The sequence below is a fragment of the Onychostruthus taczanowskii genome, unplaced genomic scaffold (genome assembly GCF_017590055.1).
Source record: "Onychostruthus taczanowskii isolate IOZ18803 unplaced genomic scaffold, ASM1759005v1 scaffold64, whole genome shotgun sequence".
Classification (NCBI taxonomy): Eukaryota; Metazoa; Chordata; class Aves; order Passeriformes; family Passeridae; genus Onychostruthus; species Onychostruthus taczanowskii.
Window position 1 is genome coordinate 1,393,697 of NW_024504122.1, and position 23,264 is coordinate 1,416,960.

At 40.3% G+C, this 23,264-nt stretch overlaps 1 protein-coding gene across 2 annotated transcripts in view; it reads right to left on the minus strand.

The window, feature by feature from the left end:
* CIT (citron rho-interacting serine/threonine kinase) overlaps nucleotides 1-23,264 on the minus strand; it is a 66,758-nt gene that overhangs the window by 32,640 nt on the left and 10,854 nt on the right. The window contains exons 9-18 of one of the 2 annotated variants that reach the window (XM_041420518.1): nucleotides 19,731-19,911; nucleotides 12,675-12,780; nucleotides 11,658-11,801; nucleotides 10,212-10,331; nucleotides 6,535-6,705; nucleotides 6,233-6,286; nucleotides 5,626-5,679; nucleotides 4,318-4,458; nucleotides 3,827-3,952; nucleotides 822-917 (exon numbers count right to left, since the gene is read on the minus strand). In XM_041420518.1, the coding sequence (XP_041276452.1) occupies nucleotides 822-917; nucleotides 3,827-3,952; nucleotides 4,318-4,458; nucleotides 5,626-5,679; nucleotides 6,233-6,286; nucleotides 6,535-6,705; nucleotides 10,212-10,331; nucleotides 11,658-11,801; nucleotides 12,675-12,780; nucleotides 19,731-19,911 (1,193 nt within the window). The remainder of the gene's footprint in view (nucleotides 1-821; nucleotides 918-3,826; nucleotides 3,953-4,317; nucleotides 4,459-5,625; nucleotides 5,680-6,232; nucleotides 6,287-6,534; nucleotides 6,706-10,211; nucleotides 10,332-11,657; nucleotides 11,802-12,674; nucleotides 12,781-19,730; nucleotides 19,912-23,264) is intronic. The other variant, XM_041420519.1, reaches the window with a different exon arrangement.

Consider the following 23,264-nt stretch of genomic DNA (forward strand, 5'->3'; position numbering starts at 1 on the left):
CACTCTCCTCTCATTACTGATAACCACATGCTCTGATCTGCCAACATATCTTACTTGTTTTTTCCTTCATATTTCTCCCACAGAAATTTCTTCTCTCCTCTTAAATACTACATCCTCTCACATTTCAGCAAAATATGGAATTAAAGTATTAGATAAATGTACAAGATAAAGACTGTTTCTACTGAGAATAATTTGTTCTTAGCAAAGATTCTTACAAAATGCATTTACTGGCTGTCATATTGCAAGTTCTTTAGAAAAATCCTTAGCCAGTGTACATACTCCTATTTGCCAGCTTATTTTTCCTAATTTTAGATGGTGTCTATTTCTAACTGCTTGTTAATGCTACCCTGGAAAAGACAAAAACAAAGTGGGTGGTTTCTGTGGCTTCTTGGCAGATGTTCCAGCTTCAAGATGCAATTTCAGAAATGGTCTACTATTTGCTGCATTTAAAACTTGCAGGTAGGCTGAGTGAGCACTCATAGAAAATCAGTGGGAGCCAAAAGCTTTTTCAGGGTGTGAGATCCAACAGCATTAACTAAGTATTATTTAGTCAACAAAAGTCAAATTACAACGAACAAAAGCCTTCCTGTAGTTCTGGCTTCAAATGCTACCTCTCCTAATCCAGTGCCACAGACAGATAAGGTACAATGGCAGAAAAAACAGGAGAAAACTGATTTAGATCCCACTAAGCTCCCTCAATATTGCGGCAATGGCAACAGGAAGGGAACTCACAAGACAAAGCAATCAGAGCCTAAAGGCAACTGTTTTTCCCTGAACTCATTCTACCCACAAAAGCTTGTAGGAAGATAAGATATTTTTACTTTGAGTTTCTCCTCATAGAATTGTTCCTTCTGTTTCAGCTGCAGCTCCAGATGTTGTGCTGCAATCTGAGCCTCACGGTGCTTTTCCTCCAGCTCCTAAAAGCAGCAAAAAATCATATTCAGACACAAGGAAATGGAGTATGTGTTACAAAGGTACCAAACATTAATTCTCTTTTTTAAGCCTTCACACTATAAAAATCCCAAGTCCAGGGCTGTCATGGTAAAAAAAAAAACAAAAACAAAGGCATTATGAGACCTGAACATGAACAACTTTAAGTTTGCATATTGCTGCTGACCCATCTACTGCAGACTGGGAACACTGCTAAGGACAAGGATTTCTACTTCCATGGTAAGAATCTCCATCTCCCAGTAAAATATACCCAAAGATAGGCCAAGGACATTTGGTGAAAACATAGTTATAAACATTTTATAGCTGCAGTGGCATCACAGGAAGTTCAGATCTATTTTTAACAAGGTCTCTCACTTGTTTTCTTACAGCAGACCTCAATAACGGGGTACTGCTGTCTCTGCTCTTCATTCTGCATTCAGAGGGGAAATAGCATTTACTTTGCTGTATTCCTTGGACAAATGTTGTCAGAAATGCTATTTATAAATGGCTTCAAAAATGAGAAGTGCAGGATGCAATATATGTGGTGGAACATACCAGAATCTTTCCAGCCTCTTTATTTCACATCAGATAGTTTCAGCCATGCACAGGAAGGACTTCAATAATTTGTATTTCAGAAATTAGCTATTTCTGCAGTCTGACTGTATTATTTGGGGTCTATCTATAATCACCTTTCAACAGGACACTTCTCAAGAGCCAAGCTTACAACTTTATGCTCATTTATTCCCATATTTGTCATTCCAACAATTTCCTTAGAGCAGGAGCAGGTCCAGGTCTGTCATTCACTACCACTGGGCTGACTCTTGCATAGACAAGTTCAGGTGCTGAGGTGCATCTGGATCTCCTGTCTGCCCTCATTACTGCACAGAACAGGCAAATTTCCTGATATTTGTGTGTTTTAGTACTTTACATAGCATTTTGATATGCTTTTTCCTCATCTTCCTCATCTTAAAGGCTTTTTTGCTCCAGTAATTGCAATAGACCTCCTTTTCCAGAAGTGAGAATCAAAGAGGAGGTTCACCAAAAGTAGGTCATCAACAGTGCCTAGTCCCTGACACTCCTGCATGGAATGGAGATTGCTGCTTTTTGCAATTGAAATATGTCTCCCAGCAACAAGAGGGACAACTCACCTCCCCCAGAAACCCACACGTTTCAGGTCCTGGCAGAGAATCAGACAACCAGATCAGCAGCAGCTCCAAAGCTCCCAGCATCAGACTGCTCATATTGTAGCAGGAGCTTCACCAGTTCCTGCAGTGGCACTTAACAGCCAGTGTGGGCTTAAGAAGGTAATCTCCTACCATTCCTGCTCTCACTCAGTATTCTCTATGCAGCACTGACTTTGTTATTGGTCTCACAGCAATGATCACTGCCCTTTCAGGCAGGCAGAAGTATCTTCTCTAACTTGTTTCTTACTTCTTCATCAGTTCCTTACAGACAGATGAGCAGGTACTTCTCAGGTACTGCTACATGAATGTACATGAAAACCATGCCTTTATTCAACAACTTCCACCTTATTCTATGCAATTCTGTATCTTCAACTCCCCTCTTACCTCTCTATACCAAGAAAAGTCAAAAATGTTTGAAGAGACAACTTGAGGGAAGGTACAGGGTAGGAGTGGAGGAAAAAAGAATACCAGTACCCTCTGCTCCCAGATCACTTGCAAGGGACTAGGAAGGACTCTGTAGGATTACTTCTTCTGTGCCTGTTTGACTTTTTCTATAAAATACCCCTCCAGCATTCTGTCAGGACTCCATGGAAACTATCTATAAGAAGAGCTAAGCACATCCCATGGTGTAAAACAATTAGTTGATATTTCTGCCTTCCCTTCCACTTTCTCCTCCACAGAGAACATAATCAAAACCAAGGAACAATCCCCAAATACACACAAGAGGCTTATGAAACAATTCAAAGTTTTACACTATTTCTAAACATAAAGTTGGCTCTCTGCCCAGCACAACCATAGTCTCCCACTTACCATGCACTCCTGCTATCAAAACAATTTGAAAGGAACAGCACTACTAAAGAACTGATTCTACCTTTTCTTGACAGTGCTCAGCATACTGATGCTAAAGTCTTTACACCCAGAACAAACCTGGGTCATCTGTTGACTCCAAATATGTTTATTTTTACATTTCCATTTGGCCTTCCTCAGATGTGTCTCAGCTTGGGATTACTTTCAGTAAAATGTAATCCTTTTTTTCCTTGCCATATTGGCAACACACAGAGAAAATTCATGAGGAAGGCAAAATAAATTTAATTATTCCAATATTAAATTATGCTTTCTGTCCCAGGAAGCAAAATTATTAGAAACACCCTCTGCTCAATTCACTAAAGACTGACATACAACTTGCCTTAATAGTTTTAACCAGGAAAGGAACAAGAAACTGCCAACAGAGAAGTTATGTGGGTGCAAATCGTTTCCTACCAAATGTCTTTGGAGATGAATGAATGAGTTTGGATGACGAATTTCTCTCCACATCAAAATGTAAGCATTTCTAATAGATCTGACCTCTAAATTCCTCTGCAATTTACTTAAAAAGAGAGATGTTTTTGTTGTTGCCATAACCCGCCCTCAGAATGTTTTACCTCTGAAACAATCACGAAGTAAATAATTTAAATATTACTGTGTTGGTGGAAAAGTTTTCCCACTGAGATAACTCCAGTTTTGAAGCACTATTAAGACTAAAGGCACAGGAGAGTTTGTAACTAGGGGTGCAAATAGTATTTGAACACTTAAGCTTTCTGCTGGTACAGGAAACAAATCCCTTTATTCAACAATGTCCACGTCATTCAATGCAATTCTACATCTTCTGACTCTTCCCTACCCCTTTCTTACAAACTCTTACCCTCTAGATTTCATTTATCACCTCTGCTCACCAGAATTTTTTCTGCCATCTGTTGAATCTGTTGAGATTTAGTTTGAATATCTTCTTTTAGGCGGTTTTCTCTTCGTTCCACAGTCTCTAATCTCTTCACTTGATTCTCCAGAGAATGGCGCCGTTCCTGCAGAGCAATTATGAGCTGCTGGTTAGGCCACCCAGCTCTGCATCAGCACAAAGCAAGGAGCAGTTTCTAGAGAAAACAGGCTGAAGCAGTCAATATAAGGCTGCCTTTCACATTTTGAATCCTCATCACACCCTAAATCCCCCAGGCTAACCATATGTCCTTCTCCACTCCTCACTGAAAACAAAACCCCTCAGTTTTCCTCAAACAAATATGTTTCTTAATTAAAAATGGCTTAATGTCCAAAAGCACTTTCCCCTGAAGAATTACTACGGGAGTGCTGTTCAGAGCCACCCAGGTGAGGGTTCCCAAACTAAGACACATCTCAATAACTGATTTACTCTGGACAGACACTCTGCACTCACCTCTGCTTCAAGCAATTTTTTCTTCATGCTTTCATTAGAATCTTCCCGGTTCTGCAGTTTCTCCAACTCCTTCTCAGCTCTCTCCTTTGCCTGACGGATATTCTGCAGGAGCTCAGTTGCCTCTGAGCTGGCTTTCACAGCCTGAAGGTCAAGAGAGAAGAAAAAAAGTTATTATAATGAAAAGCACAAACACAAATTTGGTCTATGAAAGGTTCAGAATTTCAAGATGGTCAACATTCTTAATAAAACCACTACAGAACTCTGGTTTAACAGTTTAAATTAACAGGTGCATGAGTCCAAATTTTAACTTCCAAAACATAATTTTGACTTCTATTTCACAAAAAAAAAAAAAAAAAAAAAAAAAAAAATCTAGGATACACATTTGTCTTGCTATATTGCAAGTTACTTGACTCTACATACTGAAAGTTAAATCAACCCCAAATTCAGCCTAAGTTCTTTAAAAGAACTCCAAAATTACACTTACTGAAGGACAAGGAGAATAACCTGTTGGCCTACAGATAATTCCTTGGCATTAATGCAGGTAGAAAAGGAGACAGAGGCTTAAAACACAATTGTTTTGAAATATTAGAAGTACTATTTCTATGTAGTTTTGGCTTCCATATTCATGACCATTAACCCTTGAAACAGCCCTCTCTCAGCAGGTGCCAACTTTGAAAAGCTCAATCAGGGGATTATTATGACAACCCTTTTCTTTCCTGCTGAAGGAGTCCAATAAGAGAAGTTCCCTGACTGTTCTTACAGTGACACCTTAAGTTCCAGACTGACCATGGTAGCAAATCTTAGATATTCTGCACCACTTTCAGCAGACATTGACAAGGTGTTTTAATTCTGTTGTGAATCCTTATCATTCAACATTTTTGCTGTGAAGATCCTGTGAAGAACTGAACTGTCAAGTGATTAAAACAGATTATACTGGGAGACTAAAGCAAGTCCAGCATGTGTTTTACTAGTGAGCTAAAACCAGCTGAACCCTTATTCAGAAGCAAGGGACCAGTGCAGTGTCCAGAGCATACCCAAACAGGCCTCTAAATGAGAATTTCTCTACACTACTCCAGTTCTGACTCAGCTTCATTTGTAAAAATAAACACTGTTGACATGTCTCAAGAGCCAAAAGCATATTGAGAGCACCAGTGATTTCAGATACCAGTTCCCACCCCCTTTTCCTTATCATCCCCCATGCTATGACTAATTCTATTTTTGAGGGTAAAACAAAGTGCATCCCTCCTCTTCATTAAGGTTTCACTGGGAAATCTTGTGAAAAACTCACTTTCACCACCCAGTCGTTACCTTTGTCAGCTTTTCCTGCAGCTCCTGGATTTTGGCTTGCTGCTCTGTATTGATCTACAGTTAGATAAAAAGATGGAGGGAAAGAGTCAAAACCAAATAGGAGAAAATGCTCTTTGTTTACAATATCATATTTGTTTTAATTTGTTTCCCAAAAATCTTGGTTTCCCCCTGTAATTCCAACACACCAAAACACTCCTTGGCAAATCCATTCCCATTTTGCTGAATTCCAGTTAACATATGTAATATATTGGTTACCAAGAAGATTGCTCAGTGTGAGAACACTCAGAATTCTTTTTGTTTTTCACTTGCTGTTCTTTCTGAGTAAAGAAAACCCTGATGTACCCCCAGCCTGACTCCAAACTCGGATGACATATAACAGCCTGTCTTTGCCTGGCTTCTCATCACAATCCACTAAGAACAGGTTATCCAGACACAGCTTTAGATCAAATAAGAGAGAACAGTGAATCACACCAAGAGGTCTTAAAACATAGAATGAAAGGAGGTGGGGGCTGTGAGAGCATGCATGCCACTGACTGGCCAAAGTTTGGTTTCTGTGCAAAAAATGAAAGACTCAGAAAGCAAAATCTAGAACACTGAAGTAACATACCTTTTCCAGTTTGGAATACAACTCTCCTGCCTCATTTTTTCCTTGATCTTTAACCTGTAACTTAAATATAAAATACATTAAAATCTCAGGAAAAGCTAGGCTTCCATCCAGTCATCACCTCATGCAACTTAAACACCAGCAGTTACACAAAGTATAAATCACATCACAAGAAACACGTTGTGTTAGTTGTACGAACCACGCTAATCTTTGAAGGGCACACCCACAACTTGTGTGTGCATGTGTCAAGCAGCACTAGATATTCCAGCAAGCCTCAACCCCCTCTCCCATGAAGCCTAAACTACCTTTTGCAGTTTGTTGTGGCACTCGGCAGCTTTACGTTTGAACTCCTCGGCTGCCAGGCGGGACTCCCTCAACTCCGACTCGTAGAGATCGCTGCGCCTGCGAGCTGAGATCAGATCCTCTTCCAGCTGATTCATCATCAGCCTCATTTCTTCTACTTGAGCTTGGTATTCCTGTAGTTGGGGTGCAAGGGAAGGAGACGGGATTACAGTTTAGAGGCAACAGGGGAAATGCTTGGAGCAGCAGATTCCAGAATACTGACTGCAGGCAAGAGATGCACTTAAAAGCACGTAGAAGAAAGATAAAGTCCAAAATAAACCAGTAAAAACTAACTAAAATAACACTCATGGTGTTCTGGTTTGAGTCTTGCCACTTTCAACTCAATACCTCCAAATCAAAACATTGACTTTTTGAAAGTGCAGGAACACATACATACATCTACATACAAATGATAAAAATTACTTACATTTCTAATTTCTGAAACAGAAATGTGCCTTTGAGTTGATGTCTCTACTAAATGCCCAGATGCTCCCTCAAGATCTATTTTCTCAGGCTGATAACATGACAGTTATCACAGATCTGCACAGCTTGGGTAAAAGGAAAGGAGAAGCAGAGGGGTTGCACACTGTGGCTTGCAGCCATCAGATTTCTCTTGACAGACTTAAAAAGGATCACGTTGCTCAGTATGGGAGACAACCTAAAATCAAACATTATCTTAGAAAAACTATCTAAACCTCACATTGCTCATAGAAGATATTTGCCTATACAGGCAGAAATAAAGATTCCCCATGTAGGAGACTACAAGACAGGGCATTTGGATGGGGAAGGTGGGAGAAGAAAAGAACATTTGAATTGACTATCTCAATGAGAATGGGAACTCAAACTGAGACTAGCTCGAGAGATTGCTTCACATATTTTCACTGGAAGAAAAGAATGTAATTATGTTTAGCATTTACTAACTCCTGCAAGTATGCACTTCATAAAATTACTCTAAAGCAAAAAAAAAAAATCCAAAAACCCACCAAAAAGCCCTCTCCAAAATCGAAGTATTTTTTACGAAGCTGAGAACAAGTAGAAAACATGCACATCAAGAGTTAGGAACAAAGATTGTGAAGGACTGACAGTGGGGGAGTCTATCTTTCTTTCCATTTTAATATCTTACAGTATGCCTGACTACCCCCATATTCAGAAGAGTAACTGTCTCGTGACAGAATCAGGTTTGTCATCCTCCCTCCAGACAAGCAGCTGCCTTCAGCTCCACGAGTGACTGCTGAGCACTGACCCTGCTGGCAGCCCCTCATTCTCCAGCATGGAGAGCTTATGCAGGTTAGAAAGAAGCCAGGCCTTTAGCAAGCTGGTTTACTGTCCCTTACAGGGAGCAAAGAATGGCTCTTTGGCTTGTAATCCCAAAACTGGTTCTCCAGTAAGCCAGACAGGGACCTACTCTTTCCAGTTCATCTCCTATGCAAGGATAATCTTATTTTCTTGCTGAAAAAAAAAAAAGTTTCTTTTCTAATCACTAAGCATGTATTAACTCAAATATTCTTTTTATACAAATACATCTGTGAACAAAAAAGGCAGAATGGTTTGAAGGAATAAATGCTCTGTTCAGAAATTATAATTTGTTTGGACTTCCTAAAATACTGGGCTTTTATATCAGCAAACACTTGACCAAAGAATTAAAGGTATGACAATAGTTGCCACTGTTACAATGAGCATTTGGGAAGGGAGGAAAATGGGGAGGGAGAAAAGAAGAAAGAAGAGGAGATAATTAGTAATATTTCAGATTTTCTTGTTTCATCACATTTGCAAGACTGCCTTTGAATAAGTCCCAAGATAGATCAGAGGAACAGGCCACACCACTCAAGGCAACACAGAACAAACCTCTGGGATATGCATTGCTCAGAGTTCTAAAATACCAAGAGGTATGTAAACACAGATTACTAGACAAGTTCAGGGCATGTACCTGAAGCAAATCACATCAGGGAACTACACAGACATGAGAGGGGCTTTCAAAAAAATACAGATTCTGATTAGTTGCAAGTTTGTCTGTTAGTACAGTTCTTCATCAAATAATGACCAGAGCACAGGTTTAGTTAAAACAACAAAACAAAACAAAAACCAAACACACACCCCAAGCAAACAAAAAACCCCACAAACCCACCATGCTCTTTGCACCTGAGGTTAAGTTGAACCTACAGCCTCGCCCTGAAAATATCAAATGCCTAATTATTGGGTTTTGAAGATTCTGATTTGCTGTTGATTTGATTTATTCTCTCTCAATCCTCAGGTTTCCAACAGCAAAACTCTAAAGGGCTCTTCCAACTTCCAGTTCCCTCTGACTTAAAAGTCATGGTCCAAGAATTTAATGGCCAAGACCTAGCTGCTCATATGAGTCAGCACAAATCTCTCAGCATTTCTGGTTGCAAGATTCTTGCACGTGTGTTTCAGGGAGCTCAGAAGGCCACCACAGACATGAAAGTCTGCAGGACTCATTTGTTGAACTAAGCAGCCTCTTTATGTCATTGTGAATCTTCACAAGCCAAATTAAGAGATTCTGAGACAAAGTGTTTGCTTAAAAATTACTTGCATTATGTTTCCTCTGTTACATGTGTCTGTACTGCCTAAGAATCTGTGGATGTTTAAAATAATCAAAAACATTCCCCATTTCAGCATTTAAAGCAACTTTGCTAGCAAAGCACCAGAAGAGAGAGCAGGGAGCTTTAGATCCCTTGTATTACATAAAACAAGCACCCAGAAGAATGCTGGGGAAGTCTGTGGAGGCCAGCTACATCCAGAGGGTTGGGTTTGCATTTCATTACTTTTTACATAAGAGCTACTCATGTCTGGAGAATTATTACCAAGGTTTCAGGGCTTCCTTGTCTCAGAGACTTTGAAATGAGTCAGTTAATGTTTGTAAAGTGCTTTGAAGATGAAAACCAACAGATAATTACAAAGAATTGTTTCAATGCTATGGCAAATTTCAGTTTCTTTCTCTCAATGCAGTATGTTGCTGTTAATTCATAAAACTGAACGGGTTCTCCCTTGCAATGACCGCATTTGTCAATGTTTTCATTTAATTTTGACCTTTTTTTCTTAGGGGCAACTACGTGAATTAATGAATTTTCAACATTCTTTGGGTGGCAAAGAAAATTATCAATTTCTACTTCGCAAACAGATCAAATCAGGAAAAGAACAGCTAGGCAACACACATTCTATTTTGAAGTGCAATTAAGCATTTTAAATGGTAAGATAAAGAAGAAAAAAATAAATTAAAAAAAAAAAACCAACACAAAATTTAGGCTAGCTCAGCTCTCTCCCAGGTGAAGATTCATTAACTTGTGACATTTCCATACCTTAACCATTTAAAATGGATAGGTCATTTCTAGTGCAGCATGTTACTAAAGCATTGGAACTTCCTCCTAAACTGATGGTATAGATAAAGTACTTTCAGGACTAGGAAAAGAAAAAGGTGAAGTTTGGAGTTTGTGCTTACTTGCAAAATACACAAGTGGAATTTTGTAGCTTCCTGTATTGTTCAGGAGCCCCTGTGAAATCACACAGCTTGGGAGTTATCACAGCCTATCAACATCGAGCGTAATCCTGGCACCAGAGCTAGAATGTGCCAAGAATGCCTATTTGTGGGCAGCCACTCTGCTCCCCAAAGAAGCAGGAATACCTGTTCTTTGATCTCTTGCAGTTTTCGGCTTTGCTCTCTGATATCATGAAGTAGCTGTAGTGCCTTATCATCTTCCTGAGACACCTCCATCCGTGCCTGCTCCAGGCTGCGCTTTAAGCTCTGCAGAAAGCAAAATGTTCAATACATAGGCTTTGGTTTCTCAAATGGTTGTATAATGAAGATCTTTAGTTACACAAATGCCTCCTTGACTGCAGTGAGGCATCAAAATACGGAGGCACCAGTGATGGAATCCTAATGAAATTCATGGCCAGTGCTGCTCCTATCTGAACAGAAGCAGCCCATTTTACAAACACTGTTTACTCAACTTAAATCTTAGTTCAAATCTCCACTTCCTCACATCAGCTTTAGAGACAAAAACCAAACACAGATCACAAAAGGCATCCATTATTGACAGCATTTATCTATATTTTATCCAGCACTATTAATTCACAACCTAGATACAATCCTTCAACTTCATGTTACTTACATTTTTCTTGTTGCTGTTAAGTGAGTCAAATGCTTTAATAATTGTTAAATTTCTGTAAGGAACAGAAGAGCTGAGTCTGTATCGCACCACATGCCTTACCTCCAAATTTGGAGTCACCAGTGGAGTAGTGCTCCTATTAACTGAGTGTTATTCATCAACAGGAAGATATAAACTGAATTTTCTTTCTTTGCCTAGTAGCATTCAGTATAGGAAATTCACTTGGCCTCATTTTAAGATGTCCTTCCCAACAAACCAAGACATCAGAAATGGTTTTCAATTCTCTGGAACAGAGTATTAGCTGCATTTTTGCTCTTGGTACATGAGAGGAAACATAATTGTGCATCTAACTGAAAATACAGAGACTATCAACTAGAATGAAAATATCCTCACTGGAATATTGCCAGTGACAACTGGCCAGACATTCCAGCTCTCATGAAAAATGATCTTTGAAGACATGGCTTTACAGCCTCATTTTTATATTCTACCTGAAAAACAGCACCTGTCCTCTATCTTCCCTGACACTGTGCTGGGGAACAGGATGGGTCTGAACTCAGGACACCACAGATGGAGGCAACACCACTGCTTCCTAATCCTATTTGTTCTTGAAGATTTCTGTCTAGGCACTGATTAGGCCCCATCCTCTTCCAGCTAAGAAACCTTCAAGAAGCACAACCAGGCATGTTCTAGCACAGCCAGTAAGACAAACATCACAAAGAGTTTCAGCAAGACCAGGACAGTAGTCACTCCTGCATGATCTAAGCACATGACCATGAAACAACATCTGAATAAACTACCAGTCAAGCTTGTGCAAACACTTCAGGGCTCCATGTTCAACAGATATCCTCTCACATAGTATTTTCTCTCCATCAAGTACCCCACTGAAAGCATGATGGAAGAGAAAGACAAAGACCACCAGATTTCAGGCCTTCAGAGCTGAAAGGACTGGTGTAAGGGCTCACACTGCATTCTGTGATATAGGTGGCCAGGTCCTGCTCCAGGAGGGATCGCTGGGTCTCAGAGGCTTTCAGTTCCACCTCCTTTTGGCTAAGTACAGCCTCCACCTCTGACACTCTCCGGTGCAACCGCGTCATTTCCTGCTCCATCTGCAATAAATATCAAGAGGTTATAAAGGGAGGCTTCAAAAGCTTTGTTAACTGATACTTTCAGAGCTCTCTTTGTAAGGAATTTGTCTCCAAGAGACTTCTAGCTATGTTTCTCCAAATGGTGTTTAAATTCCGATACCATTGTCTCTGCTCCAGGAATGCACAGTTCTTCTTAAGGACAAAGTAGTAAGTCTAAGTCACCCCATTCATTCAAGCTGCTTGTTCATATTCAGTCATTCTTCGAACCCCAGTTAGCAAAGAAGACACAATCATTTTTCACCTGACTTGCAGAGATGGGTCACTTTAACCTTATCCCAAATCCATGCTGGACCAGAAGATGGTTTCCCCCCATCTCCTTGTCAGGAGCAAATGGTCAAATCCAGAACCGAGCAGGGAGAAAAGTAATGGAACTCTCATAAAAGTCTCAAAACAAGCAGTAAGTGTTAAAAGACTCCACCAGGTTCCCTTTATTGGAGCACAGCAACTGTTACAAGACGTTCACCATAAAGCAGTGACGTGACAACAGTTATATAAGCAGGAGCTGATGAGTGAGGAAGAGTCCTCAGAACAGTACTGCTGTAATGTGTGTCTGATGAAGAGGCAGGGCCTGCAGGAAGAAGCAGTCGTCTGTGGCACGCTGAGAAAAGCACTGTTTAAAATCCAGAGCCGCTTCTTGTTAAGTTAAAAGTATCTACAGCAACAGCATGGCCTAAATTCATCTCCCTTTGTACTGGACAGGAAGCCACCTCTCTGAAGGAAAAGCACTTTGCCCACCACGAGTCTGGATGATCAGCAGCATCTGACAGATCCCTGGACATACAGTGGTTGCAGATTCCTGGAGCAATGGGTGTGGCCAATCGCATAAATAAATACCTTGTGACACTTGTCCTGGGCGTCTTGGAGCTCTTTGCTCTTGAGAAGAAGTGTCTTTTCCATGGAGCTGACCTTGGCTGGGGAATCCACACTTGAAAAAACAGATCTAAAAGAGCAAAGCCAAACAGCACATGAATATGGGCAAAAGGTACCGTAAAGTCATTGGGTACTTACTTATTCCAGGGTAAAAGAAATGTGATTGTGCAGCAATCACAGCCTAACAGCCACCATTGCAGATCAAACGTACCATAAGAGCTAATGACAGTGCATCATTGTTAAATAATCCACGTGTACTTCTAGTTACAATATTAATATTTTCCATCAGTGGCTATGTCAGAGTGCAAAACAATAAATCACAGCAGCAGTTTTGCATGATTTGTAGGGATTTATAGGTGCAACGAAAACAGAGCATAAAGTCAACATAACCATTTGGAAAGATAACAAATTTTCAGAGAAATGCTTTTATTTGATACTTTAGTTTTAAACAGGTTTTTAAATTATCATCAAAGTATAAAAGCTCTACAAACTTCATAATCTGCACCACAGGAAGAAGAATTTAATATCCTTAGTTACATTCTGTGAATCAAAATTGAAACTTCCCTAACCCAATTCATATGATCCCTACAAACCCAATCAATATCAATATGATTAGTCACACTGCAGAACTTCAGAGTTCCACTTACAAGTAATGTTTTTTTTCTGAGACACAACTGTACTGTTCAAAACAATTTGACTCCAGAAGCCAGGGGAAAATATTTACTTGTTCTTAAGCTTTCTGTCTAATTGGGACTCAGCATTTAAGAAGTTTACCATTCCTGTTAGTTTAAATTTATTTTAGAAAAGGATAGGAAGCCACCTGATGTTAAGGAGCATATTTTTAGTGCTTTGCAAAGTCTTAAATATGCAATCTGCAACCAAAAAATTAAGTACACACATCAAAACACAATTTTAAAAATCACATTCTCCCTCGCATAAAATGATTCAGACTAGAGACTCGAGCAGTTAATGATGGAAGCAGTGTTAACTGATAGATGAAAAAGCAGCAGTACAATGAAGGTGCTAATAAAAGATCACACAGGCTGCCCACACGTTGCTTTCTGCTTCTCCTGGCCACAGTTTGGTGTGCAGCCAGTTATCCCCACGGAGAGAAAGGAGCTTTGAGCAGCTCTCTGCATAGAGCCAGACACCCACACACAGCAGCACAGGCTCCTCTCAACACCAAGGAAAGTTTCGTTCCATCACCACCATTTTCTGAGAAAAATCTACTCCTTAATCCAACTGGATATGCAGCAGAGGCACAGAAATATATGCATGGATTTTTACAAAAATACAGCAACATTTCTGGATCAAACAGATCTTCAGCACCACCACCTTGAGCAGTGTTAGGAAAGACTGTTTTAATACCAGCAAACAAACACAGCAAAATCCACCAATGCTGCCTTGAAAGGTCAGATATTCATATATCTCTTCAAAAACCTGATATGGGAAAACTTAGAAGAAAGAATCCTGCATGTCAATGACAGAGATACGATCAGGATTTACTAAAAAAAAGTTTTAAATTAATGCTTTTATACAGCATTCCTTTAGCCCTGGTCCAATCAATCTGATCCGTCAAATTACCATATTTAAAAATCAATTTATAAAGCGTGTCTATACTCCTACAGAGAAAAAGCAACCATCTGAGAAAGATGCATATTAAATCCCATAACAGCTGGGTGTACAAACAAGGCTAAAAATGAATAGTTGAGAAAAGCAGTCTAAAAATACAAATTAAAGCTCACATTAACTAAAAAAGACACTAAGGAATCTGCTTTCAAATGTTAATCAAATATATGTAAATAGCTGCAAATATGTACTGAGACAAATCTGAAAATCTTTTTTTAATAAAAATTTAGTTTTACAGCTCTGAACTGTATTGGCTAAAGCAATCTTAAACTATAGTTTCAACTTTAACCATCACTTTACTTCCATTCTTTTTGGATCTGTGGCATTACCTAAGAAAACTCTAGTCAGTTCTCAGAGAGCTGGTTTTATTTGTGTCTTCTATTCCACCTCCCCAATGGAGCTAATTTTATTTGTCATTTTTGCTTGTTTATTTTATTTGCTATTAAAAGAATCAGAGCCTAATATTACAGGCACCATTTTGCATTTCATAAAGTTCTCATGGTGAGCCAGCTGAAAGCATCCCCAGGCGCTGCCAGGCAGGCAGGAACAGGAGGGATTCAGGGAAGGAAATGAAGAGCTCTGCAAAAGGTAGGAGGGTGGGATGGGATGGGACAGGGCACAGGAGACTGCCCAAGTTTGGATTTCATGAGGTGACTGCAGAGGGAGCTGCTCCTCAGGGCTGCTCTTGGCTTTGTAAGGGGAGAGAAGGCTGCAGACACAACTACAATCTTTCTTTCCCTTCCCTGTCCAAAGTGAGGAAAAAATTCCTTAAAAATATATGTGCTGGTGACACGGGGATTTTCCTGCCATGGAAACAGTACATCTTATCCCCAAGGGAAGCTGATCTCAGTTAGCACTGGACACACAGTTTTTAGGAGACATGCTCTCCCAGTAATTCTTTCCTGTGTACAAATTGTATTAGAACAACTTCCTGAACATCCATACAACCTTCAAAGTATCAGAAAGGGGCAGACAGAGGAAATCAAGAGAAATGGAATACTGACTAATCTAATAAGCCTTGTCATGGTGATAGAAGTTCTCAACAGAGCATGACAAGGTGGAAAATACCCACATTTCTGGGGCACTTATATTCTTCCTCCGTCAGCATCATTGCAGAAATTAAACACATACAATCCAACATCAAAAGCCATGATGCAAAGCTATCATTCAGGCTGGGGCCATCTCAGAGTATTTCATTTAATTAACTGCTACATCTGGATCAATTCTCTTAGCACAACAGAGCAGTTTCTGCTGTTTCCTCTCAAGTGTGAAAAAAATGATTAACACAAGGTAACCAGCTCCATCAACAAAAAAATTGCAATAAAAGATTAAAAAAAAAACCCAAATCCAAGTCTAGAGTACCAAGCTCTCATAGCACTGGCTGTGCCAATTTACTTTCCAGAGAAACAGTGCCTGCATGACTAAAAGCCAAGGTAACTTAGAGCTGACTAGTGATTTCACAGCTAGATCAGCAGCAGCCTCAACCAGCAGAATGAGCAGAAATGGTGCTGCTTGTGTAAAAGCTCCTCCAGTCCTAACGTGGCTGAGATGAAGAAGAAAAAAGCATTGCCATGGGAAAAGCTCCAGGCTGATTCTTGGTACCCAACTTGTACCTTGTGCATGCCATCACACCTTGTAACTTCCTGCGTCCTTTTCTGCCACTGTCCTAAACCCCCAACTCACCTGTGCTTCCTTCTCACAATGATTGGCACCATCTGTCCTAATCCTGGCCCCCACACAGCATGCTGATAATCTCATCCCCCATCCCTCATGCTCTATTCTTTTTAGCATTATACTCATCTGTACCTTCCACCCCCTCGTAAATGCTTGCTCAGGCCTAAAAAAAACCAACCAAAAACAAACAGTGATACCATCAATCTGTGAATAGAGCTTGCTGAAGCAAAGCATATTTTTGGTATGCTCATCCTGTGCTTCCTCTTTCATCTATCTTTGGTGAAAGAGCTTACCAGAACCCAACAAACTGTTGGAAGAAATCAGTAGAAATCCTTCTTTTTGGAGGAATGGCCCATTTTAACTCAGTATTTTATAATGACAGTCACGAATCCATACCAAATTTTTAAATTAAAAAAAAAAACCTCAATCCCAGTAACCCAAAACAAACCAGAAAAAAACCCCCAGAAATCTTGAGAAACACCATTTCTTAGGACCTTCGAGAGAGAACATAGGCAGGCAAAATTTTGCATAATGAACTATTTTTTAATTAGGCACTTATTTTTATTCGGTACTTTGATATACTTTATTTGGTATTTATTTTTATTAGGCATTAATTTTATTAGGTATTTGTTTTTATTAGGCAGTTTGGTACATTTGGTTAGTCCTGGATTTATATCATATTTATCTTATGTTTCTGCTAGTCACCTCAAAAGACAAGAACAATTTTCTTCCACCACTTGATGCATATTTTTGGCAGCTAAGGGCTTCTGTCACTTGTTCTAAGCACTGGAGATCAGCCATGGTTAGGGACAGGAAGTAAGGTGGGGCTGGCTTTTAATGGAATTAAACTCTTGGTTGCCTCTTATCTTGTCACAGTCACACGCTTGCAGCCAAACCAGCAGCCAGATTTGCAGCCAGACAGGCTTTCTCCCCCACATCCAGAATTCAGAGGCCATGATGAGAGAAGGAGTTAGCTGGTCCTTCTCTGCAGCCTCAGCCCAGCTCTCCTAAGAGCAGATTCATTTAAACACTTTGCTAGTACAGGAACCCATGACTTGAACAAAGCCCTTGATTTCTCCTGATTGCTTCCTATGACACATTACTGCTGTGCCTTTTGCATTTTTGATAAATCTCACGTTTGCTAGAGGGACACAAATTCGCCTCAAATCTCATGCTGTATGGGGCAGCAGACAGAGCACTGTAATCCAATGGACCCTTCTAAACTACACATCAACCATGTAATTTCTGGCAACAGGTCTGAGTGACTTAAAGAAGGGAAACCCTTCTATCCTGAAGTCATTGGGAGGGTGGAAAAGAGAACTTCTGTTATCCTTCTTCTGTCCTTCTTCTTAAGCTGCCTTTTCTCTGCAGTATTTGAAATATCCAGCTCAGCCATAGCTTCTTCACTGGACAAGGGCAGGAGCATGACCCTGACCTGCAGAGTTTGACAGCCCCCAGATTCAGAGTGCTGAAAGTTTCAAGGACCTCGTCACCAGCACTCTGCAGTTGCCCGGCCTTACAGTAAGCAGCACCAGAGGGTTCGTGCTGCAGACAGGAAAATAGATCTGCATCACTTAGCAACCATAAGGATAGACTTTCACAGGAAAGGGTTTTTTAAAAAAATTCTGGACTGATAAACTTCATGACTTAGGATCTTCCAGAGAAGGCATCCCAAGATTCACAACAGATTAGCCCCCTCCACACTTTACTGTTCTTCATCTAAGAATTCAATTTTCAAGGCAGTGCAGACAGAAACAGTACTCTATTTCCTCAAGCAAAACACACACCAGACAACATTTTATAAGTGAGAAGTTATCTTTGTGACCCATATGCATTGGTATTCAGAATAAACTAATCACTGCAGTATTTCAATACAGGTATTTTAAAGTCTCTGTAAGGGCTTTACCATATTTGAATCACCTTCTTAGAACAAAAGGCAAGTATTTACTGCTAAAATAAGTGCATTTATTGAGATCTCACTCAAGAAAAAGAAACCATTAATATCTACTCATATTAAAATTATTTAGAATAAAATTAAATATAAGATGATTTCTGTTCCAGTTTAAGAAAAAACAGGCCACACCAAACAAATTTCATTTTAGTCAAAATTTCAGCACAGGACATTAATCTCTATATTCGTTTGCTGTACCTCTTCTCACCTATTCCCAAAATTCAAATGTAACTTCCATATACATTTTTAATACCAGCTCCACAGAGAAAGCACCTCAGTCCATCTGCTACAGCTCTCTCATTCTCCAGCACAGTTTCTCCACTGTTCTGAGACTTTACCCCACACTCCTCTTCAGTTCTAGTCCTGGGCCCAATTACATACGTGTTTTTACCACACATGTATGGTCACTGTTGAGGCTTTTCTGTCACCTGAATGGCCACACAAACCTGGTACACGGATTGCAGTTCTCCAGGCAGACAAGAGAACAGCCTAAGTTATCTCACTCCTAAATTAAGACAGATTTTAACCCTGGGCATCTACAGATCTATCATTCCATCCTGCTGACAATACTAGATCATTTCACCAAAAGAACACTTTCTGGGGTTTTATATCCTCTCCCTTCCTTCCTCTTTTGCCATAAAAGCAACACTGCTGAGGAGGGGAAGGCAAAGATTCCCTTTTTATCTCTGGCATAACCATCATATAACCTTGATTCACGGTGTGAGCAAGATCAAAGATGTCAACAGTATCACCAAATTCAGTGACAAGCTTACTGCAGAGCAACTATCACCAATATAACATAAAATGAAACTCAATTAAGACAGATTTGACAATGAAGTCCCAGAAGGGAGCAAACCAGCAGCAGGGAATGAGGGTTGACATGAAAACACAGTGCATTGAGTCACTAACCCAGCCAAAGCCACTGCGTTCCTGAGAGGCCTCCTGGTCCTGAGCTAAGGACTTCCCAACTTAACACACTGCACTAATACTTTTTCAACAGCTCTGTCATCAGAAACCAACCACCCACCACATCAAATGGTTTATATCACACTACCGATATTCTTCTTTTTCTCTGACTCTATTCTCTTGGAAATCATGTTTTCTTTCCATTGAAAACCATTTCTCTGAGGTCTTTACATCCCTCCACACACATGGCCACTGCATATTTGATCTGAATCTCCAGTCTCTAAACACACACCACAGCAATGTCCAGTCCTCCTATTTAACTTGACCCAGCAGCACAGAGCCAGCTGCCATGCAGCTCCTTCCCTCGCTCACTGACCCATCACTGCACATTCCCAGGTTAGTGGAGCTCCTTTTCTATGGATCACTGATTCAGCCTTACACATTCCCAGCACTTGGTGCCCACTCTCTGACCCAATAAAATAACACCATCCCCTTTTTCCATCTCTGAACTCCTCAGTATTCTCCTCCTTGCAGGGATCTGCAGTACCAGAAATGCAATCACCTACTGCTCCCTGCTAAACAGCAACAACTAATTCAAAGTATTTGAACTACAATTTTAATAATAACTGGTTTAGAATGAATCTTTCCATCCCATTTCCTCCCCCTCATCCCAGAAATAATCAGAGAACAGTAGGACATGCACAAGACACACCAGCAACAGATAAAGCCCTGGCAGCTTCCCTACAGCAGAGTACAGGTCAGTTAAAACAGCTTTCCCCCACACACACACCATCCTCTCTGCAACAAACCTACCCATTTTTCCAGCAGTCCTATCCACCTGAGCAATAATTTCTACTTACTCTGATCTGAGTATCCCCAAAGCCTTGATGAATGAAAACCCCACAAATGGCAAATCTTCCCCCGAGAATCCTGCTGGGTTCAACTGGCGCGTAGAGGATAAAACCCGCGAATTCTTCTCTGGTTCATCAAAATTTGAGGTGTCATCATCAGACTTCAGAGTAGGAACGAAGGGGGGAGGAGCTGGTGGGAAAAAAAGCAAGAAGAAAAGATAAAATTCAGCTACAGTTCACTCTGCAACAGTCCCACTCATTCAGTGCTTGCAATGGCACTGCAGCTCCTGCTTTTAATCTTGCTAACACAAGCAGACTGAGCTGCTGCTCTCAAAGCGTATTACAGCAACAAGAGATTAACCCCTGAGCTGCCAACATGGCTACCACTCTGCAGGCACAGCATCTCCCACACTGATCAAACTGGGATTTAGCCTGGGCATTGGAGATTCTGGGGTTTGGGTTTTTTTCAGGTTAAGATGTTGGGGTTTTTAACACATAAATAATAAAATCAAAGCATCAGGCTAAGAAAATCATTACTGTAACATAGCCAGAAGCCTGTCAATTCTGATTCATCTTGAAAAGGAAAATGTCTCCAACCTGTCCAATTAGTGACACTACCTGAGAAAGAAGCCTGATCCTGTGCTAGTCAGCTAAGGGATATATCTTACCCTTTAACACTAACAAGAATCTTCCCAGCACGGGTTTCTAATCAACAGCAAACTAGTCTTGCACCTGGAAGGTTCTAATAAACTCTAGCAACTAAAAGCTCAGTGGTCTTTAGGAAAAGAAGATTGATTTTATTTCTGTAAAGGAGCTTGCTTAAGATCTGGAACTCTTGCCGGGACACCACTGCAGTCTGGCTCTGATACAATCAGCTCTGAAGAGAGGTATAAATAGCAGGAATTACAATGTATTTCTTACTATAATTTCTAAATTGGTACCACTTAACTTGCTAAGCAGTTGTTTAATTTCAGATGATTTTCTCGTGCTTGCTTCAGTTTAATTAACCTAAGGAACAAAAGGACAAGTTCTTCTCGGTGCTGTGCAGCACCCGAGCTACCTGCTGGCTTGACTACGTGTGGGAAAGGAATGAATGCAGAAGCCCTGCTGTGCAATCCCTACCTCATTAAATCACATTTCCTACCATTTATTTATTTCATTTCATCACTCGGGTCCTCACTCACTGCAACTCTGAGATCAGCAAAGGGGAGACAGCTCCTCAGCCAGCAGCTAGAACAGCGCATTGTCACCAGCCGATGGAAGTGGAGTGTGCTAAAACCGTTACCATGGATCCAGTATGGATCTCCTGTAGCTGAAGGGCTGGTGAGGATGGAAGGACTGGGAACAAACACTCCAACCCCTGCAGTGCAGGCTCCGTGCTCCCGAGTCCCGCATGCCGGCGTTAGCCCTACCTGCCTGCGGCGTGACAGACCCGTGAGTGGCAGGGGCACAGCGAGGCACGGCCGGAGGCGCTGGCTCCCTCTAGGCTGCCAAAGCCTTCCACTGCCCGCCTTTAACTCTCCGTTCCCTCGCTGGAACTACCCACCACACCAGCATGAACAGACAGAAAATTAAAAAATAATAAAGAATCTGTCACCGTCAGCTGCCAAATCCCAACTACAGGAGCAGGCTTTGGTAGCAGCTCCCTGAGGAGCCATCCTGACGCTGCTCCCAAGCAGGGAAGTGAGAAGAAATTCCATGAAGCAGAGAATGGGGAAAATACACTAATTAAATAGGTTCTGTAGTTTCAGCCTACTGGAACTTACCAGCTCCAGAAAATTTAAAATGTATGTCAGTATCACAAATTAATTAATTTATTCTAGTCAATTGGTTATAACAAAAATATACCATAATGCTGATATTTATGCAACACAAACGTAATTTTGAAATCTAGATTGTTGATTGGAATATGTATTTCCTTTTAAAAAATCCCTTAATGTCAGGATAATGTCCAGCTACTCTTACATGTATTCTTAATTATTAAAAACAGAGAAGTAACAGGAAACAATTTGTAAGCATATCATATTTAATGCAAAAACAAGCCCAAAGTTGTAGTTAATTCAAAGCAGAGGAGGATCAAGTCAGGATTAGTATTTTTTAGTTTCAGGACCTTTGCTGAAAGAACCCTGCACTTTCTCTCACAGAAAGGGGTTGCTCTAGGATTTTTAACACTGTTTTTGAAGGCAGATACTGTCTATGAGGTAAACAGAGAAAACAGCAAACTCTTCACTTCATCTGCAGAAGTCTAGAACATTTTTAAAGAGGTAGCAAAAACCAATTTAGCTGCCTTTGTATAAGGGTAAAAGCACCCTGTTCTGTACTCCCCAGAGCCTGACAGATAGATGTCTCTTTCAGAGATGAAGTTAAGGCCTTACTTCCCACCAGAAGTTAGCAAAGAAGATCTTAAGAGTCATCTTCAAGGCCTTGCAATTAAAAAGAAAGTTGTTCCTCTTACCAACAATAAGAATTGCTGCTCAAACCACAGACATGAAAGAAAATACCATTTAACTATGCATGCACATAAAAAGATGAAAAAGCACTCAGTGGGGGAACAATGGATGCACAAAGATAAAACTGAATGCGAGACAGAGCAAACCTTTGGGGCTGGTGGGAAACTAGTTCAAAGAGCACAATGTTTTACACTACAGCTTCCTCTGATGTTTAATAAAATATGAGAACAAAGAAGAGAAATTGTGAATACTAGATACATTAAAAAATAATGAAAAAATCCTTTGCCCTCTATTTTGTATTCACTAAGTCCATAATTAACAGTCCAAAATCTCTGCAACTCTGCAGGATAACTTTGTTACAAAATTTGTATAAAGAAGTAGTAGCATCTAAAGAGAAAACTTGGAACAGTCATTTGACAAAAACACCTCTAGATGTTAAGTAGTTCTGAACTTGTCAATAGTGGCTGAAAATGAGAAGCAGAACTTCCAAAGAAGTTCTGCTGTTGGAGAAAAAATATCACTTAGGGGTAAGAGGGAATAAATTAAAAAAAAAAGCTAGATGCACTCTGTCTGATGTTGCTAATTATTTGGTAGCTTCATCCTAGATTTTTATTCCTCAGACTAAGGAGTCCTTTTCCTGATGCCCAAAATACCCACAGAATAAACAGAGCAGTCTTTGAAAACCAAGCCAAAACAGACAAGCAATTTTGTTCTGAAGCGTGGGTCACACCATGGCGTAATGTCTAGTTAAATTTTTATTTCTTGCTTCAAATCAGAAATCTGTCACACAGCCATAGCATTTTCAGAACAAGATGAAGAGCAGTGAATGCAAATACATTGATGTGCTTATCAGTTGCTTCTTTAAAGGGAAGGATCCTTCAGCAGAGGTCAAGATAATCCTCTGAGAAACAAATGTGAGCACATCTGACAAGGTGACAAATTTGCACTTTTCTGAGGCTCACCCAAAAGGGAGGCAAAAGTACTACTCAAAAAAGACAGTAAACCCAGTGCTTCTACTCACACGAAGTGGTTGGGTACAAAGAGCTCCTTTTGTCCCTGCCACGTTACAATGAACGTACATGTTCTGTTTACC